The sequence below is a fragment of the Paroedura picta genome, chromosome 16 (genome assembly GCF_049243985.1).
Source record: "Paroedura picta isolate Pp20150507F chromosome 16, Ppicta_v3.0, whole genome shotgun sequence".
NCBI lineage: Eukaryota > Metazoa > Chordata > Lepidosauria > Squamata > Gekkonidae > Paroedura > Paroedura picta.
This window is the reverse complement of record NC_135384.1, coordinates 9,324,834-9,344,846: the sequence shown is the minus strand read 5'-3', so window position 1 is coordinate 9,344,846 and position 20,013 is coordinate 9,324,834. Positions and strand designations below refer to the sequence as shown.

The 20,013-nt window shown below is 46.8% G+C and overlaps 2 protein-coding genes across 2 annotated transcripts; one reads left to right on the top strand and one right to left on the bottom strand.

The window, feature by feature from the left end:
- The first annotated feature begins 7,522 nt into the window (after positions 1-7,522).
- Positions 7,523-12,552, top strand: IL27 (interleukin 27). The gene is made up of 5 exons (XM_077313157.1): positions 7,523-7,535; positions 9,320-9,498; positions 10,484-10,582; positions 12,055-12,219; positions 12,304-12,552. The coding sequence occupies exons 1-5, from the start codon at positions 7,523-7,525 to the stop codon at positions 12,550-12,552; spliced, it is 705 nt and encodes a 234-aa protein (XP_077169272.1).
- A 1,480-nt stretch (positions 12,553-14,032) lies between these two features.
- Positions 14,033-19,788, bottom strand: APOBR (apolipoprotein B receptor). The gene is made up of 7 exons (XM_077314948.1): positions 19,297-19,788; positions 19,036-19,154; positions 18,840-18,894; positions 18,626-18,758; positions 15,245-18,066; positions 14,974-15,164; positions 14,033-14,806 (listed from the first exon to the last, which is right to left on the bottom strand). Exons 1-7 carry the CDS (start codon positions 19,339-19,341, stop codon positions 14,743-14,745), a joined length of 3,429 nt encoding a protein of 1,142 aa, XP_077171063.1. The 5' UTR covers positions 19,342-19,788; the 3' UTR covers positions 14,033-14,742.
- Between the last annotated feature and the right edge of the window lie 225 nt (positions 19,789-20,013).

The window sequence follows — 20,013 nt, the reverse complement described above, 5'->3', positions numbered from 1 at the left end:
AGCGCCTGCTGAAGGAAACAGCTTTTGCTTTCTCTTTTGGGCGAGAGCCCACTGGCTTGATAGAGGCTCTTCTGCTGAGGCAGCAGGCTGGCTCCTAGGTATCAGTGGGAGGGAAGCACAGTGCCGAGTCAGAAGCAGCAGCACCGCCCCCACCCCAGGGTTTCCCCCTTGATATGGGTTAAAATCCCCTCTGTTTTCTGCTTTGTCATCATTTGCTTTTCTGAAGGTTCCCAGTTGAATCTGTCATCATCATCATCAATAATAATAATAATAATAATAAATATTATATCATATTATATCATATATCATATTATATTATAGCCTACCACTGATGGTGTGTAACACAATAAGATCCCCACAATAAAAACTCCAATAAAACAGAGTAAGAATTTATCCCGCCACAGTGGCGGAACTAACCCCCGTCTCCACACAGCGGACTTCCAATACCTCGTGCCTCGGGGGATTTGGGGGATGGTAGGGGAGTAGGCTCACCATTTCAGGGGGGAGCCTCTATTGCCAGGATCCCAAGCAAACATAATGCACCATGTATTCATTCCCCCCCCCGCGGTGTTTATTGTACCTGAAGTTCCTGTTGCCCTGGTTATCTTCCCAGTCAAATCACAGCTAGGGATCCCAGCCTCCACCTCCACCCAGAATGACAGCTCATCTCCACATTACAGAGAGCAGCTCCCCTAGAGAAAATGGAGGCTTCAGAGGGGGGATTATGTGTGCAGCCCCCTGAGGACCTCTCCAATCATCCACAGGCTCCATTCTCAAACCTCCAGGGAGGTTCAGAGGTGGTCTGGCATTTCCTTGCACTGCATCATGACCCCTGGTGTTCCTTGGGGGGTCTCACATTCAAATACTAGCCAGGGTCGATGCAGCTTAGCTTCCAAGATCTGATGAGGTTGGGCTTGCCTGGGCTATTTGGGGCAGGGCAATTCATTCTAACAGCCCAAGGAGGGGCAGGTTCATTGAACAATCCCATGCTGGCAGGGCCTCATGGGAGTTGTAGTCCATGGGCAACTGGTGAGTCACAGATTGGCCACCCCTGGTCCAGACCTTATACAACAGTCAGTTTCAGCATTATCTCCAACCTAAAGAATATCTCTAATGATCTAACTACAAAAGCGTTCCAAACCACCAATCCGTTTTCAGATTATTCTCCATACACAGTTTTGTATCTTGTATTTAGATAAAAGTCAGAATATAAGATAACTAGGGCAACAGGAACTTAAGGTACAATAAACACCGGAGAGGGGGAATGAATACATGGTGCACTATATTTGTCCAAGTCAGAGGTCTGAGCAACAGTTCTTATACCCCAGGTTGTGTCCGCTTTGTCCTCCCTATATATCCGATCCCTCTCAGAGGTCAGGGGGGCTCCTAGAGCATTGCTTGTCACTTCCAAGCCCCTCGGCCACTTTTTCCAACTGTGGCTGATCATCAACAGCAGGCAACTGAGCAAATTAGCAAGCACAATGCTCTAGGGCAAGGAACTGGAATTACAGCTCATCTCCAGGCAACAGGGATTAGTTCCCCTGGAGAAAATGGCCACTTAGAAAGACTGTATGGTATTATATCCCACTGAAGTCCCTCCCCAAACCCCGCCCTCTGCAGGCTCCACCCCCAAAATCTCCAGGTTTTTTGGCAGCCCAGGTCTCGCAACTGTATTTGGGGCTTGGTGTCATCTGGGCCTCAAACTCTTGCTGGTTCCGAGTTGGGTGTTTGGCTTGTTCTTTGCTGACACAGTGTCATCTATTCTGACTTCGAAGCCAGTTTGAGAGCAGATGCCACATTTGGGGGGCAGGGACTGTTGGAGTCGACCCACGGACAGTTTCGGGATGAATGTCCTGAGTATCACTGACAGAATACTTGGAGCTGTGAAGGTCACTTCTTGAAAACTAGATCCCTGCACATCCTGGGTATTCGAATTCAAGGCAGAAAAATAATGGAAACTCCCCTGGGGAAGATGAATAAAGAGGGGTCTTTCCTGCAGAGCTGAAAGAAACTGATTAAACATCATCTCAAGAAGTAATCTGTGGATAAGAAGGTCGAAGGCTGTTATCATTTGCTGCTTTTTTTTGGGGGGGTACAATGAACAAACAAGGCCGTTGCAGTTTAAGTGCAGATGTTAGGGTGAGAATCTGCCTTTGGCCCATTATAATCTCTGTAGCTGGTCCATCCTGTGTTAATCCTTAGGTGTGAAAAGCCATGCTGCCCGCCCCATTGTCCTGGGAACTATCGCAGGGTCCTTGAAGTAATTTCATCAATAAGAGTTCTTCCTGCCTCAACAAGGGCCAGAGCCTTCTCGGTCCTGGCCCCCACCTGGTTGGATAAATATTCCACTGTAATACAGTACTTAGAAAACTGTTAAAAAAGAAATAGTGGCACCCACAAAACATAGACGAGCTACTTAAAAGCAGCAAATAAAATGCATAGAATAGAGAGACGACAGAATAAAATCATTCCTTCCCTCAATCCATCCAGAGGCTTCTAAGCCTGGCCAACCATCTAAACTTGGCCACTTTAAAAGTTAGTTCCTTATTCCTATCTCATAGGATATCAGAGAGGTGATGCGTTCTCTGTGTCCCGGGTGCTGCTCACAAGCTTTCCACAAAAAAAGTTGTTTCTCAGGAAGGACTTTGTGCAGGTTGTCCTATAGCAGGCTTTCTCAACCAGAATTTCATGAAATCCTGAGGTTTCTTGACAGTCCTGGAAAGATGTCCCGAATGGGAGAGATTTAATTAATTTTTAATATATTTGTTAAATCTCTTAAACATTTATTGGGTGATATGACCATATATGGTCATGTTGATCACCCCCCCCCTCCCCAAATGGCCAATGATGGGCCTGGAGGAGGTAGGGAGGGTAGGGGTCTCAGGTAGGTGTGTCCGCAGCTTTGCTTCCCAACCCTATTCTGCACCATCACACCACTTCTGAGGTTCCTCAAATCCTGAAGAATATTTCAGGGGTTTCTCAACTATTAAAAAAAGCGGAGAAAGGCTGTCCTTGAGACATGACTGAGGCCCGAGAAGGATTATTGCTCGGGAATGGGTAAGATTTTGCCGCTCGTTTCTGCAAATCAACCCCAATTTGGCTATATAGTCCTGAATCGGGACTCATTGACTGCAAAGGGCTGGGCAAATCAACAAAGTTCTGCTCAATTAGAAGAATCTTGCTCTATTGTCTAATGTTGCCAATGTACTTTGCTCTATGCTAAAATTCAGTTTGGGCGGTTTGCAAAAATGCTAGACTGCACATCGGGTTTTAGCCTGCCCTACCTTCGTTCATCTGAGTTGTCTGTATTGATTTGAATTTTTTTGTGCCATTAAAGGCAATCTATATCTAATGGTATGCCTTTCGCTCCAACCCAGTCTATCAAAAAAAAAATCAGTGCATCTCACAAAGTATTTTTACAAATTTCTATTGATTTCAGCTTGTATCCCCAATTTTGGCCATTGGGAAGCAAATAACTGGAGCATCACACCTTTGCTAATTGACTTGGCTGCCTTCTCTTGGCTATGGCCTTGCCTAGTGTGAGAAAAGAAACCCTGCCTTTTGGGACTATTATGCCTGCATAGCTTACTTTCGATATTCACTGAAGCTAAGTCAGTAGGGCTTTACTTTGAACACTGTTCCTGCACTCAGCACCATCCCCCCCCCCTCTCTGATTTTACTCTTGAGAATTGTGAAGTATATATTCTGCAACCAATAAGAAAAACTGGGCACCACTGAAACTTCCTTTTTTGTGTGTGTTGGGGTTAGCCTCTCCTTAGTGGGTGTGTTTTTTATAAGGAACTAGAGATTCTTCAAGCTGTATTTACTCTCAGGTAGCCATATTATCAGAATGTTAGTGGTCGCCCCCCCTTCATCGGTGTACAAGCTGTCCTATTGATTACATTTTTAATAATTAATGGGATGAGTCTAGCGATATGAGTTTGATGCTAATATTCTAACCAACCAATAGAAAACTTACCAACATGGGCACCAGTATCTGAGGGTGAGATTAAGAGTTTAATAGCTCAACTAAAATCAGGGAAATCAGGGGAATACTTAATTCCTGCAGAGATGATCAAAAATAATTTGGAATTCTGGGCCCCAATCTTAGCTTCACTTTTCACCTGCATTGACACCCATGGCTGTATACCTAAAGACTGGGGACTTGCAATTGTCATCCTAATTTACAAAAAAGGGAGGAAGAGTGATCCTGTTAATTATAGACCAATTAGCCTCTTCAACATAATCAGTAAGCTTTATGCAAAGCACCTTCAGTCCAAATTTCAGGAATGGATGGAACAGGAAAATATTCTTCCTGAGGAACAAGCTGGCTTTAGAGAGGGTCAATCTACTATTGATCAGTGCCTGATACTACATCACCTTATTGAGAAATACTCTTTCCGCTACACAAGTCCCCTCTATGCTGCTTTTATTGATTTCAAAGCAGCTTTTGACTCCATTTCCCATGTCAAATTATGAGAGAAAATGGAAAATTCTTCATTAGATCGTCAGCTGCTTTATTTAATATGCAAGTTGCATGAAGGGACCTAACTGAAAGTGAGGTGCAACCCTCAGGGTCATCTCTCCACACCTGTTAAAACTCAAAAAGGTGTTAAGCAAGGCTGCATACTGGCTCCACTTTTATTTAATTTTAAATTAATTATATAATGACCCATTTCAGTAACTTGAGCTTTCATCCTCCAAAACTTGCTGGAAGACACATTTCAGTTCTTCTATCTGCAGATGATGTGGCAATTCTTTCAAGAACACCTATTGGACTTAAAAGAGCACTGAATGCATTATACAGTGAAGGGGAACAATTAGTGCTTAATTATCAGAAAACTAAAATCGTGACATTTGCCAAAAAGGCCCAAGAAATACACCTGCCATATTGATAGAACTAAGAACAGGTTTCCTGCTTCAAATACTTGGGAGTAGTTCTGCAATCATCTGGCCACAGGATAGCCCAAGGGGCTTATGTCGCTGGAAAGGGAGAAAAAAAGTGCAAATGCCATCCTCAGATTCCTTAGGCTGAAAGGAGGACATTACATCCCTGCAGCTTTAAAACTATTTAAAGCTAAGTCAACTGTTGTATGGTGCACAGCTAGGCTCTTATTCCAACTTTACATCATTGGAATCTCTCCAATTCAAATTCCTAAGATCAGCCATCTAAGCCCCAAGATGTGTCTCTAATGCCACCTTGCGACTGGTTAGACATGGTTATGGTTAGACATTCTCAATTATTAGCTTAAAATCTCTTCCCCGACCACCTTGTGGCTTAGCTTCTTTGATAACGGAGGATGATTTCCAGCCTTCATGGAAACAATCTGAGGGAAAAATTGCAGCCTTGGGATTTTCTCCAGCATTTCTGGTTAGGATGGCCTATGACCAGGCTAAAGAGGTTATCAAATAGCGAGTAGTGGATATAGAACGGCAACATGATTTAGCAAATAGCTCTGCCTTCGTTGATAGTAAAATCAATAGTTATGTCACAGCTCCCTTGGCTTATTTAGTGACTCTTGAGGCACCTAGTCACCAGAGGGTCTTTAGCTCGCTGCTATGCCTTCTCTCAGCTGTACTTGAAGGGAGATACAAGAAAATTCTTTATGGTGAAAGGAAGTGCCCCAGTGGCTCTGGCCAAATAGAAACAACGGAACATATCCTTCTTCATTGTCAGTTTTATAATGATATACGTTTCATTTTTATTACACCATGGTTACATAGAGTCCCAGGGCGTTCAGGACAATTTTATACCTCCCTGCCCCTCACAGACACAAACTGTTCTCTCACGTATAGCGTTGCCAGGTTCTGTGCTGCAGCCATGAAAAGTCGGCGGAAGTTGCCTAAAACTGAACTGACCCGGAGAGCTGTGATTAGAACAATTCCCTGTATTTCCAACCAGTTTTAATTTATATTTCAGCAGATCTATGGTCCAAGCTGTTTTATATATTGCTGTTTTATGAGTAAATCCAAGTTTTGGGCTATTTTATTTTTTGTAACTGCGAAATTGCTAATTTTGACTTTGCTCGTCTATGACCGTAATAAAGATATGTATGTATGAGTTCATTGTTAGTCTTGGATCACTGGGAAAAAAGTATTGACATTGGAAGCTTTTAAAGTCCTGATAGAGGTAGGATGTCTCAGCAGTTCTTTGGCTACATCTGCTTCAGTTCTCCAAGGAGCCTCTTTGCCTGCTCTGAATGGGTGGAGGGAAGAAGTCAAGAGGAATACCAACAAAGCCCAGCAGTAAACCAGGACACTCCCTTGTCGCCTTCCCATAATTCTGAATTGGGGACTCATGCAGAATAATAATGATCTTAGTATTTCAGCAGGCCTGCCAGTGATCCAGAGATGCTGTGGTCCTTAACCATTTAAAGCAGTGGTCCCCAAGCTTTTTATCACCGGGGACCGGTCAACGCTTGACAATTTTACTGAGGCCCGGCAGGGGAGGTAGTCTTTTGCTGAGGGACGTCGCTTCCGCTGCCTGAGCCCCTGCTCCACTTGCTTTCCCGCCGGCGCCTCTGACTTCCCGCTGCCCGCTGGGGGGCGCTGCCAGCAGTAGCTGCGCAGTGCCGTGCCGAGGGGGAGCCCCAGCCATTGGCAGCCACTGGAGAGCACCAAAGGTGAGCCAGTGGCAGAGTGACAGGGCAGCCCCCGAGGCAGCAGCCGGGGAGGAGGACAAGAAGGAGTAGCGGCCCGGTACCGACTGATCCACGGACCAGCACCAGTCTCTGGACCGGGGGTTGGGGACCACTGATTTAAAGTTTAAAACATTAAAAGTAGTAGTTTGAATTCAGCCTAGGAGCTAACTAACAACCAATGCTGATGAACAAAACGGGAGTAATACACACAAATAATCTGAACCCATTTCAACTTAATTAGATTACTTGACAACAGTAAAAAAAAACTGTGACACTCAGGCAGGCCATTGCCAGTCAGCTGTCATTGCAAAAACATTTCCAAACTAAAGGGGAACATCTGGAATTTGCATCTGCGAGTTCTGTCCTCCTGTCCCAAATATTGCAATGGACAGAGAGGTTTCTTTTCATAATTCTGCTTGCAGTATGTCATCAACGTCTGTTGAGAGGAAGCGGGTCAGTAGAAACCAGCGCTGGAAAAAAAAATGCAAGGAATCGTAGGTGGCATTGGAAAAGCCCAGGCCCGAGAAGACACGGCAGGATGAGGGGACATCCCACGTCACGTGGCCAGTTGTAGAGTCCTCTCGGCAAAGTGACTTTGGTTTCCTTTTCCCTCACCGAGAAGAGGAAGCATCTCAAGTAATTCACTTCGATCCTTCTCAGCTCCCTCCCCCGAAACTTCTGAGATGGGAGTCCCTAGAAACTTTTTTTTTTTAGCTCTATGGCTGAAGACGAGAACGACACAGCTGTAATTTTGGAGATTTTGTCATCAGTGAAAATGAAACCCACCCTGGGGATAAAAAGGCCCCCAAAATGGACTGTGAAGCCAGAGATTGCCTTCTTGGACAAAGAGAGAGACACCCCGCTAATCAGAACACCTCAAGATGCGTCTGTGTGGTAAGAAGGATTGGCTACCTTTACGTTTCTGGGATACCTTGGCCCTTCAGGGTGCTCCTCGGCACTGCCTCGGAATCATTGCTGAAGGGGAGAGATGGGTGATGCTCAGCAAGAAACTGAGGGTTGTGTGATTATGGGATAATTCATGGAAAACAACTCAGTGGTAAGGAGAGGGAGACCCTGAGGACCATCCCTGCCATCAGCCCAGGTGAGACAGATTTCCTTGGGTCGCAGATTGAGAATATCGCTAAAGAACAGCAAATCACCCGTTACTTTGTTGATTGCTTTATTTTAAAACCAGGGAAGGGAAAAAATTGGGCTATATCTGGCTATTGTTGATTTATTTGTTACCTAATATCCCAACAATTATCCTGTAATGTCAGAGAGAATTAATGACTCGCCCAATATTGCCCAAGATGTGCCATAGCTGAATGAGGGATTTGAACCTGGCTATTTCCGGTTCAAGGCCAACATGTGAAGTTCTGCATCGGAGCCATGCTTGTTCTTGCCTTCTCCAGCCTGTCCTTCATCTTCTTTGGCCCATCTTGAGGACAGCAGCATTATAATGCGATGAATTTTGTGCAACCCTTTCTAATTAATACATCAGCAGCCTTTTTTTTTTTAAAGCAGTGAAGCTCCTCTGAAAAACACTCTGAAACCATTGAAAATACATCAAGAACCAGGATAGCAACCAAAATCCCCCCTAAAAGTGGCTTCCACAGTGCTACAGCTGAGAGAGCTGTGAGAGGCTTGTAAATCCAATTTGGGCTAATTTCTACAGAAATGATGAAACAGTAACTAAGGGGAAGATCTCCCTGCAGGCACTTCCAGGTTGCTATTACTATTGATCTCCAGGTGATCAGTTCACCTCAAGAAAATGGCCACTCTGGAAAACGGGCTCTATTATACCCCATTATACCCCTGCCCCCGCCCAAACCCCACCTTCTTCAGGATCCACCCAAAAAATCTCTCTAGATTTGTCAACTTGGAGCTCACAACCCTATCTATGATACCTTTGGCTACCATAACAAGATAAGGGTTGTGGCCAAGTGGTATCACTCTTGCATTGTGTACACTAGGTTCAAATGACAATGTAAATTGTAATTAAGTTTCAGTTAATTTATGACAACTCCACAGTGTTTTCTAGGCATGGGGTAGATGAAGAGTGTTTGCCATTGCCAGATTCTGCATAGTGACCCTGGACTTCCTTGGTGGACCAGGGCTTCTTAGCTTCTGAGTTCTGCCGAAATAAGTCCAGTCAGACTGGTTCAAGATATCTCTGGTTAAAAAGGACCTCCATGTTGTTGAGAAAGACTTTTCTCTGCTTAAGACTTTTGGAAAACCACCACCCGACGTAATAAGAAACTCTGAGCAACATGAGGCCCATACCACTGTATCACTGCCTCTCGTGGTAGATGCTCCATAATGTCTACACCAATTAATATACCACGTTGACATGTGTATGCTTCATTTCAGATTTGCTTCAGCTCTGTTTTAGTTTTCAGTAATCCAATCCCTATGGTACTCTTCGTTGGATGTCTCATCCTCTTGATTGTGCTTGACTTAACTTTTGTAATCGCTTTGAGTCTCAGCCAGAAAAGGCAGATTAGAAATAACCTACTGAATAAAAATCCATCAGTCAATGAGCCAACTCTGTGACCTGATAAAAGGCATGTTCATACGGCCACTCCATGGATCTGTAGATACCCCAAAGTCCACTTTCCTGCTTCTCTAAAAAAGAAAGCCTTCCTTCCCCCCTGGTGACTTTCTGTGTCTCGTTTTAGGTGCAGCATTCTTTCTCCAGACTCGCTCCAGTTTCTTCTTCCTTGCTTCTTCCTTGCTGCTCCTGCCCCAACTGGAGGGCATCCCTCAATGGCAAGAGAAACTGCAGAAAGAATTTACAATCAGCTTAAAAGTCTCACGACAACTCCTCGGCAAAACACGCATCCTGGCACGCAACTACGTAAGTATCCCCTTATTTCTTAGGTCCCCTCTCCAATGGTGTGTCCAATGTATACAATCTGTGTACAGTGTACACTGATTTTTTCTTTATGTGTGCATCGAATAATTATCCTGTTACATGTGATTTAACACCTACACTTATCCAGGTCCTGGTGCCTGGTTTCAGTTGTAAAGTGAATGTGTATTGGCTTTTACAAACTGATTGATTCCTATACCCATGTTCATTGTACCATGTGAAATCCTAAACTTTTCCAAATCCATGCATGCCAAACAGATGCTCTGCCACTGAGCCACAACCCTTCTTTAAATTTCTGCCTGTTGAGTTATAACTCATTCCGTTGATTGCCTTTGAACAATTAACCCACTTTTCATCCATTAAAATAAATCGCAATACATGCATAACTGCAATCAAGTTGCAACCAACTTATGGTGATCCCAGCAAGGAGAAGGAAAGGGAAGTCCTCATTACCTTCCACTGTAGAGTCTTCCTTGGTGGTCTCCCTTCCAAGTACCGATCCTGCTTATCTTCCAAGATCGGATAGATCAGGCAATATGGCGCCACCTTCCCTCAATAATAACAATACAGATGAGAATTTTGGAAGATTCTTCCAAAGGGATAACTGTCTACATTATCTGGAGCCTGAAAATCCTGTTGTTGTTTAAAAATCTGAGTCTGAGATACAGAGCTAGCAAATTTAGGATACCTAGCTAAGCTTTTGTGCACCATCTGGACAGTGCAGGGGCAGCCAAACTGTGGCTTTCCAGATGTCCATGGACTACAATTCCCATGAGCCCCTGCCACTGACATCTGGAGAGCCACAGTTTGGCCTCCCCTGTAGTGGAATAGCTCATTATTCCTCATAAATATGTTCTTTGCTGTCATCCTCAGCCCCTTTTCCTTGAGACTGTGCATTTCTTTAGAGCAGTTATTTAAAAAGTCGGCAACCCACTGTGATTGATGCTGGTCTTTCTTTTTGCCCCCTCAGCTCTCTGCCCGTTTGCCTGGAGCCCAGTTGACTCTTGTATCACACTCAGAGATGCTACCCTCAGTCAGCCTCAATTTCAGTTCATGGATTTCTCTTTCGGTAAGAAGAAGGGGATTTTGAGAAGGTTTGGGGTGGAAGATGCATCTTGCCTACAGTCAATTTGTTTCAGGTGGTCTGCATAAGACAGAGCAACTGAACTCAAGGAACAATCCTAAAGAGATTTACTCGTAATCCTACTCAGTTTTGTTCCATGGAATTTACTCACAAGGAATTGTTTTAGGATTGTACTGCTGATGCTGTAGGAGGGAGGGGAAGACCAAAGGAAGTGAAAGGGCATCTCTTTACTGTGAGGGTCACCAGCTCTGAGTTGGCAGCTACGGTTTTTAAAAATGTGATTTTGTAGATCAGGGGCAAACGTCACTTGTGACCTGAAGGGGGTGATGTCATATAACAAATGTTTTCATTTGTTATTTGCAGTCACATCCGGCAAGCGCCTTCCATATAAAGACTAAGAAAAACTCCCCAGAGCTTCTTACAGAGGACTCTTTCCCCATACAAATTGCAGCCATGTGCAATGTCTGGTTATGTTACACCAATGTCTGGTGCTGTTTGCCAGTGTAAAAACTCTTGTCAGTTCCAACATCGAGTTATCCCCCCCCCTTTCCTTTCTGTTCCCTTTCATTCAATGAATGGACACTAACACTCTAAGGCTATATGTGGTCCAAGTCCAGCATATCTCAGGGATCGCTTATCTGAATACATCCCCCAAAGGGCTTTACAGTCAGCCAATGGCAATAGGCTAGTGGTCCTTAGCCCCGAAACAGTGTTTCTGGCCTCATCCAGGGCATTCTCAGCCCTGGCCCTGGCTTTGTGGAATGAGCTTCCAAGGGAGATCAGGGCCCCGTCGGAACTTTGACAGTTCCGCAGGGCGTGTAGGATGGAGCTCTTCCGCCAAGGCTTTGGTTGAGGCCAGCATGGATATAATACGTAATTATGGTCCTCCCCTTACATACAAACATGTAAACATACATATACACTCCCTCCTCTTCACCATTTTGCCAGGAATAACTTCTATAATCCTGGGCAGCCATTTTAGTGACCAGAGGTCAATCCTAGTCCTATAAATTGTTTTGGTGTCATATTAACTATGTAACGTTTTTTTTATTGTCATTAAGATGTATTTTAACTGGGCTGGTAGCTGCCCCAAGATGCTAAGTGAGGGACGGGGTATAAATCAAATATGATGATGAAGATAAAAATGCACAAAACCTAACCCATGAGGGTTTAAGTGGAAGGTGATTGCTGGATGCTACTGTGGTGCAGCAATAAGGCAATTGCATAATTATTTTTAAAAAATGTGGCTGCCACATCCTATGCATCAGAAGTGACATCCCACCCCAATTTAGAAAAGTGTGTTCTTTAAAATTGTAACTGCAGAATAAATGCACTGGAGGAAAAAGAATGACGCCTAAGTTAGCTGCAGAATCCAAAGTCAAGCTTAAAAGTGCACTGCTCTGAAAACCTGCAGTAAGATGTCCCTGGTATGACCTCTGACCTTGCTGTTTCTCCAGAATGCCGAACGCCTGTCCCACATGGCCCAGACCCTCTCGTTCTATCGGGGGCTCCTGCAGCAACTGCAGGATTACGAGGCGACGAAAGAGGATTCCACGTTCACGGCTCGGTTTGAAGACCTCAGCTTGACTCTCCGAGACCTGAGACACCACGTGGATTACCAGGCGAGTGTCTTTGACGCGTGGTTGGGATGCGTCTCCGCCTTCCGATTTACGCAGCGTCTCACCTTCCTCTAATTCTCTCCCCAGGTTTCGCTTTGGGGCCTGCCAAGGAAAGACGATCTTAAGGATGCCCGCAAACCCCCTCAGATCCTTCAACAACAGAGCCAATGGAGGAACCGCCTGGAAATAGACTATGTCCTGCGTTCCCTCAAGAATCTCCTCAGTCGCGTTGTGCGGGACTTTACGTTGCTCAGGATTAGAGTTGTGCAGTCCGTTCCCACAACACCGGAGGCCCGCTCTCCCTCGCCTGACAGTAGCCATGCTGGTACCCAGTAGAACTGCTGGATTCGAGTCCAGTCACATTTTAGGGACCGACAAGAATTGTGAGGGGGAAGGTTTTGAGCCTCAAAGCTCCCCTTTTCCAGAAATACCTGACAGGAAATGCTGACACCCTGGCATCCAGGACTGCTTCCCTTTTTTCATAAGTTATGAGTGAATTCTACTCCTGGTTTAACATATTTAATTTATATGTATTTATTTATTTTTAACGGGTTTTAATTTATTTTGTCAATAAAGTGCATTGGAAAACTAGGACCGCTGCATCCACTTCTGGAAAAACAGTGGCATTATTTATTCATTTTCTTCCTTTACACCCAGCTTTTCTCCCTCGGTGGAAACCCCAAGTGGCTTACATCAATCTCCTATAATAACAGTTGGAAGGTATCCCCAGAGTCATCTAGTCCACCTTCTGCAGAATGCAGGAAATTCACAGCTACCTGCCCACCACAGTGACCCCAATTCCATGCCCAGATGATGCCCACCCCCCAAAAAAAACCCAGTCTGGCCTGGAGGAAATTTGCCTTCTGACCCCAAAGTAATCAGCATTTCCCTGGGCATGCAAGAAAGGGCCACAAGAGCCAAGCACTGACACAATCCCTTCTGCCCACCCACCTAGAATCTGCCTAAATTCACAGAATCCGAACCCACTAGATTAGGCTGATGGGGTCTCACTGGCCTGAGGTTCCCTTGCAAGCTTCCAGGCCAGATTGTGGATCTCACCCTGGGTCTCCCCCGCCAGTCATTACCCCACACTGGCTCTCAACTGAACAAATCCCCTTTCTCCTTTGACTGTATTATCCAGCCCCAAGGAAGGCCAAAGTGCACAGAAGCAACTCAAGGTGTTTGGCCATCCCAAGCTCCCTTCTCCTGTGCTTTCCCAGTGATCCCTCTTGTGGAAGCATTTGAAGCTGCATGGTGGCAGTACGGGGGTGAGGCCTGATGCTTCCTGCATGGTGGCAGTTGGGGAGTAAGGCCTCATGCTTCCTCAGTGCAGCCCACCTCACCCCCAGGGCCTGTGCCAGTGGCATGATCCATGCATACCTCCTCCTCTGCCCTCCCTGCTGACTTGATGCTGTTGGGTCTGCTTGGGGACCATTCCATCCCTATGCTGGAGGTCCATGTTCATGCTCCAGACGTTTCCTTTAACATTAAAATGGCCCTGGAGAGATTAGATCGGGACCACATCTTTTGGGGGAGAATGAATAAATCTCCAGAGGTGATATTAGGCAGGAATTCAAAAAGGTAATGGATATGAAAGTAAAAGAGAAGGTACAGCCAGGAATGGTTTCCAGCTAAGTCTAGTTCCAGTTTCTGCAGCTAACTTAGGCTGTCGCCTGGAGATTAGCTGTAATAGCAAGAGGTCTCCAGCCATGACCCGAAGGTTAGCAGCCCTACTAAACATCTTCACAATTTTGCACCTAAACCCAATCATCACTGGCCTAGGCCATGCAAAGACGCCTCACGGTACATGTGAGCAGAACAATTTTATTAGAACAGATCATATTTCAAATATACAAACATCTTCAGTACAGAGTAAACCTTTTTTTCTTTTCTTTAAGTATTCACATCATATGTAAGCTGGTGGGGACCAAGGGCATTTTGGGAATTATCTGGCCTTTTTGGTAGCAGCTCAAGGACAGGCAGAAGATTAGCAAGCAAAGCGCTCTCAGTCACGATGCCAGGGACATATTCATCTTGCCCTTCTTCCAAGTTGAGGAGGACTTTGTAAGCCACTCTGAAACTCCGCTGGATAGTAAAAAGTGGGGTACAAAAAAAGCAGTTCTTCTTATTGAGGACCCATTTCTGGACTGCTTCCAGAAGGGGGCTGGAATAGTTTCTCTCACAGTATAGCAAACTGGGAGAGGTGCCGGAGACCAGCACTGGTATGCCCCGTTCCTGTGCTACTGGTCACTCTCCCGCCCCTCTCCTTGGCCTTCTGTTGCACTGACGCATGAGCATTCAGCTGTCAATTATTGTCAACTGAATGTGTGTCTTGAACACACCCATTTTTCTTGAATTTGCTTTTCTGTTTTCACACAGTCTTTATACCATTGCTCTGGAAAGCTTAAAACAACGTATATTTCTCTCAGCTCCCCATTTTGGCTCCTTCTGTTCTTGGACATGGGTCTGGGATGCAGCTGAAAGCTCACAGATTCTTCACCCCACAAACTCTCTGGATTTGTGGAGTCACTGGGGCTTGCGCAAGCGCATCTGCAGTTCAGCCATCATGTTGGGGTGCATAGGCCCAAACCTAGGAAGTCAAAGAGAATGGGCAGAGTGAGATGAAACTCAGAACACCTGGGCTCTAACCGTCAACCGTTCTGGTTCCAGCTCCATCCAGACTGGTACTGCCACTTTGGGAGAAAAGACAATAACAGAAGCCGTTAAAATAAAGAAATAGGAGGTATTCCTATTTACCCAGCATGCTTCAGTTTTGGCCTGCCTGAGGATGGTGGTTGAGATGGAGAGAGCTCCTCTATGCCTGTCTCCTGCGGCGGAGGCGTCTCTGTGGGTGGCTTTGGTCTCTTCAAGCTGGGTGCCCGCCGGATGGAACTCTTACGACGGAGCAAGACCCGTTCCTTCTGGGCACTTGTGTCCAGAGATGGGACCTGTAGAGCAAAAAAGGGTCAAAGGACCCAAGTGTCCTAACTCCCATCACCCCCTGCTCCTCCCTCAGGGTCATGCTTACCGCATCTGGGAAGGTTCCAGACCCAGCAAGAAGGCACGTATCCACAGGGGCCATTTCCCCCAGATGTTCATGCGGCAGGCTCCTCTTGGCTCCTTCGGTCTCCCTTGGCTCTTGCCCCTGGACCTCTGGTTCTTCCATCATTGTTGCTGCTACTGCCTCTTCAAGAACTGTAATTCCTGTGAAGGCCTCAGGATCTTTCTGCTGGTCCCTCTCCAGACTTGGCTTTCCCAAATGCTCCTCTTGCTCTTGTTCTTCGTTCTCTACCTCGTTTCTCAAAAGTCCCTCTGGCTTCTCATGTTGGTGCCCCTCTCTCTCCTCCGCCCTCCCCAGCACTTGCTGTTGACCGTTCCCTTCTTCTCGATGCTCTTCCAAAGTCATAGTCTTCTCTGGCTCCCACTGAAGATTCTTCCTCGCCTCTGCTTCCCCTTCTTGCCCTCCCTGCTGATCTCCTTCTACCTCTGCACCATCTGGGATAGTTTGCTGAGCGCCTACATCTCCAGTTTCCATGTCTGCCTCCCCCTGCTTGTTGTTTTCTGCCTTTGACCCTCCTGCAAGTTGCCACTCAGCCTCCAACCATTGGCTGTTTGCCATCTTGGCCACCTCCTCTTGAGATCTCCCAGTCCATGCTGTTCCATCTCCACTCTGCTGTTCACCATAAGTAGCCTCTTGCTCTTCTCTCTCCTTCTCCTTCTCCCTCCATGGAGTCCTCTCATTCCTCAAAAGTCCCTCTAGCTCCCTTTGCTGGATCTCCTCCACCTCAGCCTCTTCCAATCCTATCTGCTGGCTGCCTTCTTTCTCTGTTATCTCCTCTTCTTCCTGTATTTCCAAGGCCACAATTTCTTCTGGTTCCCATTGAAAGTTGTTTCTGCCCTCTGTTTCTTGTTCTGGGCCTCCCTCCTGGTCTTCTCTACTCTCCACACCATCCAGCATTGATTGCTGATGGCTTTTATCTTCAGTTTTCATACCTGGCTCCCCCTGCTTGTAATTTTCTGCAACCACCCCTCCTGAAAATTGCCTCTCCACCTCCAACCACTGGCCCTCTGGCATCCTGCCCACTTCCTGTTGAGACCTCCCTGTCCATGCTGTTCCTTCTCCCCTCTCCTCTTCCATCACAGACTCTTCTCCACCTGTTGCCTCTGGCTCATCTCCCCCGTTCTCCACCTGCTCCTTTTGCTGAGTCTCCTCATTCCTCACAAATCCCTCTAGCTCCCATTGCTGGTGGGCCTCCATCTCAGCCTCTTCCAACCCTCTCTGCTGGCTGCCTCCTTTCTCTGTGATCTCCTTTGGATCTTCTTCCTGTACTTCCAAGGTCACAATTTCTTCTGGTTCCCATTGAAGGCTGCTTCTGCCCTCTGCATCTTGTTCTGGGCCTCCCTGCTGGTTTCCTCTACTCTCCACACCATCCAGCAGGGATTGCTGAGGGCTTTCATCTTCAGTTTCCATATCTGGCTTCCCCTGCTTGTAATTTTCTGCATCCACTCCTCCTGAAAGTTGCCTCTCCACCACCAACCACTGGCCCTCTGCCATCCTGTCCACCTCCTCTTGAGACCTCCCAGTCCATGCTGTTCCTTCTCCCCTCTGCTCTTCCATCTCAGAATCTTCCCCACCTTTTGCATCTCGCTCACCTCTCCAATTCTCCCTCTGCTCCCTTTGCTGAGTCTCCTCATTCCTCACAAATCCCTCTAGCTCCCATTGCTGGTGGGCCTCCATCTCAGCCTCTCCCAACCCTCTCTGCTGGCCTTTCTCTGTGATCCCTGCTGGATTTTCCTCCTGCACTTCCGAGATGACCTTTTCTTCCATCTTCCACTGAGGGTGGCATCTGGCCCCTGCTTCTCCTTCTGGCTCTCCCTGCTGGTCTTCTCCAGTCTCTGCACTTTCAGCCATTGCTGGCAGAACCCCCTCATTTCCTGTATCGATACCTGACTCCTCCATCTGATTGGCTTCCATGTTTGTATCTCCTGGAAGCTGCCCCTCAGGCTCTGATCGCAGGTCCTCCACTATCTTGGCCATCTCCAGTCGAAATTCCCCTGTCCATGATGCTCCATCTCTCCTCTGCCCTTCCTCCACAAGCTCTTCCCCATTGTCTCCCTCATTCTCCTTCTTCTCCTTCCACTCAGTCCCCTCATTCTTCACAAATCCCTCTATCTCCCCTAGTTGGGGCCCCTCTGTCTCAAACCCTCCCAGCCCTTTTTGCTGGCCGTCTTCTTCCTCTGTGGGCCCCTGCGGATCTTCCTTCTGCGCTTCAAAGGTACCCTTTTCTTCTGGCTTCCACTGAGGCTGGCTTTTGGTTTCAGCTTCTCCTGGCTCTCTCTGCTGGTCTCCTCCAATCTCTGCATTGAGGGGCACTGCTGGCTGAACCTCTTCATCTCCTACCTTGATATCTAGCTCCACCTTCTGATTGTCTTCCCTATTCGCCCTTCCTACAAATTCCCCATCAGGGTTTAATCGCAGGTCCTCCACCATCCTGGCCCCCTGCTGTTGAAATCCCCCTGTCTGTTCTGCTTCGTCCGACCCACTCTGCTTTCCCCCAACAGTTTCGGCCTCACCTGGTGCCTCTTCTTCATCCCCCTCTGTTTCCTTCTGCCCTTTCTGCCAAGTCCCCTCAGCTTCTCCTGCCCTTTCGATTTCTTCATGTTCCTGACCTCCAGCCAATGGTTTTTCTGGTTTTGAGGCCTTCTGAACAGCCCCCATCCTGGCCCATCCCTCTGGTTCCCATTGATGGGGCCCTCCAGTCACCGTGGGCCCTTCCAAATCTCTCTGCTGGATGCTACTTGCTGTTGGAGATCCTGACTTTGGGGCATCAGGCAGGACATTAGGAGGCTCTGTGGAAAAGGAAAGAAGAGAGAAAAGTAAAATAGATTTTGGCCTCCCCATCTCCCCTCTTTCTACATTTGAATATCCTGAAACCTGAAGACTTGAGTTTCTCCACCTCTCTATGCAACATTTCTCTCTCTTCCCTGTGAAATGAAGCATCCGAGTTCTTCTCCCACTTTCCAAGAAAGGTGTGTTTCTTTCCCTTCCCTTAAACTGAGCCAGTTCGTCAGGGTTCAGCCCCTGAACCTTCGTCAAGCTGCAGGGATTGTCCTTGGCATGTATGACTATCCTAGATCAGGGCTACAATTGTCCATGGGCTACAATTGCCATGTGCTGGCAGGGGCTCATGGGAATTGTAGTCCATGGACATCTGGAAAGCCACAGTTTGAACACCCCTGCCATAGATGAAGGTGCACTATCCTCACCACTGAATAACCACCGACAGTCCTCACAAATCAAGAGGGAGAGGTTCCCGCTGGAAGCAAAGCAGTTAGCAACCTAATCCCCCCAGAATTATCCATCATCTCCCTTAGTTAGACTTCAGCATATTCAAGAATTTTCCATCACCTGAACGCTTCTGGCCATCATCTTCCTGTCCATCATCTCTAGATTTAGAAGCTCTGAGAATAGCTTCGGTAGCCTGAGCAGAACCGAAGTCTTTTCCTGGTGCTTCCTGGATGTCCTGCTTGGCCGAGATTGTCTGCAAAAAGAAGGGCCTTCATCAAGTCAGAGGTGGAGCACAATACAGATTCTGCACTAACCTCTTCCCTCGAGCACTTACCTCTGCAACGGGTGGCCTTTCAAAGGCCTTCAGGTTGTCTCTTGGAGAAATATCCCTGCAAAGAAGAGGTAGAAAGGGGGGGAAGGTGATTCCAGCTATAACTGAAATTCTTCCAGAGGATTCTGGCACCTCTGGGCCACACAAAAACTTCCAGGCAAATAAACAATCACGGGCCACAGGTCTTTTTTACCCATACCATGCTGTCTTGGCATCACAGTCTTGGGGGCTTCTACGGGGCGCCGTGTTTCCTGACTCTTCTGCTCCCGGATGAGCCGCATTTCCAAGGAGGTAGGTGGTGAAAGTAGCAATGTAATCCTGAAGATGGAAGGAGGAAGAAAGACCAATCATAGGTACGAACAGTCCAGTTTGATAGCCAGAAACCCCTTCTTTAAACAAAATAAAACACCAGGGGTCCTGGATCCCACCCAAGCTTGGTTGACGGTGGGGTATCACTGACCACAGTCTGATGCAGGGTCCCCAAAAGCCGTCGAAAGAGATCCATCGGTCCTCTGGGTCATATAGAGAGGAGCGGTTTCCCCTTTCTCCCAGGGAGGGAAGTGAATGCTGCAAAAGCTTATTACCACATCCTCTGAATCATTCTCACCCTCTCGGACAGTTCTGCAGAGTTTTGCCTCACTGTGCAAGCAATGACAACAACAACAACAACCACAGAGGCGTGGTAGAAGCAAGCAGTTGGACAATGGGTAGTAACTGCTGGTCTACAGCAGGTGGCCAAACCCATCATTGAAGCCATTTGTGCTTCCCTCAACATGTCTCAAATATTTTGTCCATCCAGAACCTCCAAATTCACCTGAGGTAAAATTTGGCAGCCTCTCTTCCTTCACCTCAGGTTGGCCTTTGAGCAACTTCTAAAAATGCTGCCACGTTTTGCTGTGCGAGAGGACACCGCCCCAGAGAAACCACGATGTAAGAAAGTAGAAAATTCAAGAGCAGCCCTACTCCTGCTTGTTAAGACAAATGCTCCTGGGGGCAAATTAATCACTCTGTGTTTCCTGGGAGGAACAAGCGAAGAGTAACACCCATTTCCTCTGGCTTTGGAGGACAGAAACCACAAAGTCAGGAAGCTCTGTGAAATCTGTACTAGAAATAAAACTTAAATGTCGGTTTGGGGGGGAAAACAAAGGCTTTTTTGATACTTAAGGGAAGACTTCTT